This window comes from Gymnoscopelus microlampas (assembly GCF_963454915.1).
Source record: "Gymnoscopelus microlampas genome assembly, chromosome: 24".
Taxonomy (NCBI): domain Eukaryota; kingdom Metazoa; phylum Chordata; class Actinopteri; order Myctophiformes; family Myctophidae; genus Gymnoscopelus; species Gymnoscopelus microlampas.
Window position 1 is genome coordinate 26,907,936 of NC_139961.1, and position 1,503 is coordinate 26,909,438.

The 1,503-nt window shown below is 43.0% G+C and overlaps 1 protein-coding gene across 1 annotated transcript; it reads right to left on the bottom strand.

Annotated features, from left to right (window-relative positions):
- Positions 1–555: 555 nt before the first annotated feature.
- LOC311040889 (small ribosomal subunit protein uS14-like) lies at positions 556–731 on the bottom strand (the record flags this gene model as incomplete). The annotated part of the gene is made up of 1 exon (XM_084051270.1): positions 556–731. Exon 1 carries the CDS (start codon positions 724–726, stop codon positions 556–558), a length of 171 nt encoding a protein of 56 aa, XP_083907396.1. The 5' UTR covers positions 727–731.
- Between the last annotated feature and the right edge of the window lie 772 nt (positions 732–1,503).

Here is a 1,503-nt window from a genome sequence, read left to right on the forward strand (position 1 = left end):
TTCGTCCATACATGGGCATAAAAGGGACCTCTGAATTTCGTCCCCCTTTTGTCCATACATGGGCATAAAAGGGAATTTATTCTGGGTCTGGCAGAACCAGGTCTCCTGGTCTTGTTTTGTTACATTACTCCTAGAAGTGATCAAGAACGTTCCGTCCGATGTTTCATATTCCATCCTGATTGGCGAATTCCGAACATTGGTGGCCCACAATAACCTACATACTGTATGACCTGGCAGAGACCTGTTCTCCGAGGAGCACTTCTTCCTATATTTGGTCTTTTGCTCCTGTCACCTGTTTTAAGTGGGTTGTCCTCGAGAGGAAGCTTAAAATGGCATTTGAATTTGGTGAATTAACCATTTAAACTTTATTTTATACCTTGGCTATTAGAAAATAGCCAATCTACATGAACTCAAAATGTGTCACATAGCCACACGTGAGCTCGTAAATATGTTATTTTAGACACATTTTGAAGGTCAAAATGTATTTGCAGTGCTGAATTATTCCATCTTGGTTCTTGCCTTGCAGATATCACTTCACCCAGGCAAGGCATCAATTTAGTCCAGCTTAACAAAGCCAATGTCTTTTGCATATTGCCTGAAGCACTGGCGGCACATGTTGAGTCCGTATTTACGGATCAGACCATGTCTGTTCGAGCAGACCCGGCAACATCGGGATCCCTGGCCATATTTTCGGGGGTTACTCCAGTAAAGCTGCTGATGACCCATCTTGTCACTTTCGTTTGTATATCAGAAAGGCAGGAATTCACAATATGAAGATTGGCAGGCCACAGGTAAAGTTATTATGCTTTTAAGTCTCACTGAAAATGCACTGCTTTTATACCGTTCGCCGGTGTTTGCTTACATCATGATGAGTGAGCCATGCCCAAATATGGAGTTCTGTGTCAGCCATGCCCAAATATGGAGTCCCCAATGTCATGATGCATTTATACTGCCTGTTGGGCATTGGTCTACTCAGGAATGATGCAAGTCTTGAACAATGCAAGTTGGAAATGCATGGCCCACCATATTATGCATTACCCATTGTACCTGTTATCAGAGTACCCGTTGTACTCGTCTGTGTTGTGTTCGTCTAGTTTGTGACCTGTTGTAGTGGCCAAAAACATTCTTATGTTTGTGTCTTTAGGGCGTGAGGTGTTACGTGTATTGCTTGCCATCAGGCATACACTTGAGGTGTTGTTTCCCCTCTGCTTTTTGCCCTCTATCCGTCAATCTTTCCAGGTCCAGCCCATGCAGTCATCACTCCATCATTCAATCAACATTCAACTCCGCCTCACCACCCGATTGATTTTCCAATCTCCAGTCATCCAATCATCTCAAATCACTTCCAATAAATATACCTGTGCACCTTCGACCAGTTATTTTTCCCTTCGAACATGACCTGAGAGACATTTCTGTTTTTGTGTTCATCCCTACAGTACTGTATGTATTCAGTAGGCAGGGAAACATAGGTAAGATTTGGGGTACCCTTTACATACAGTAGTT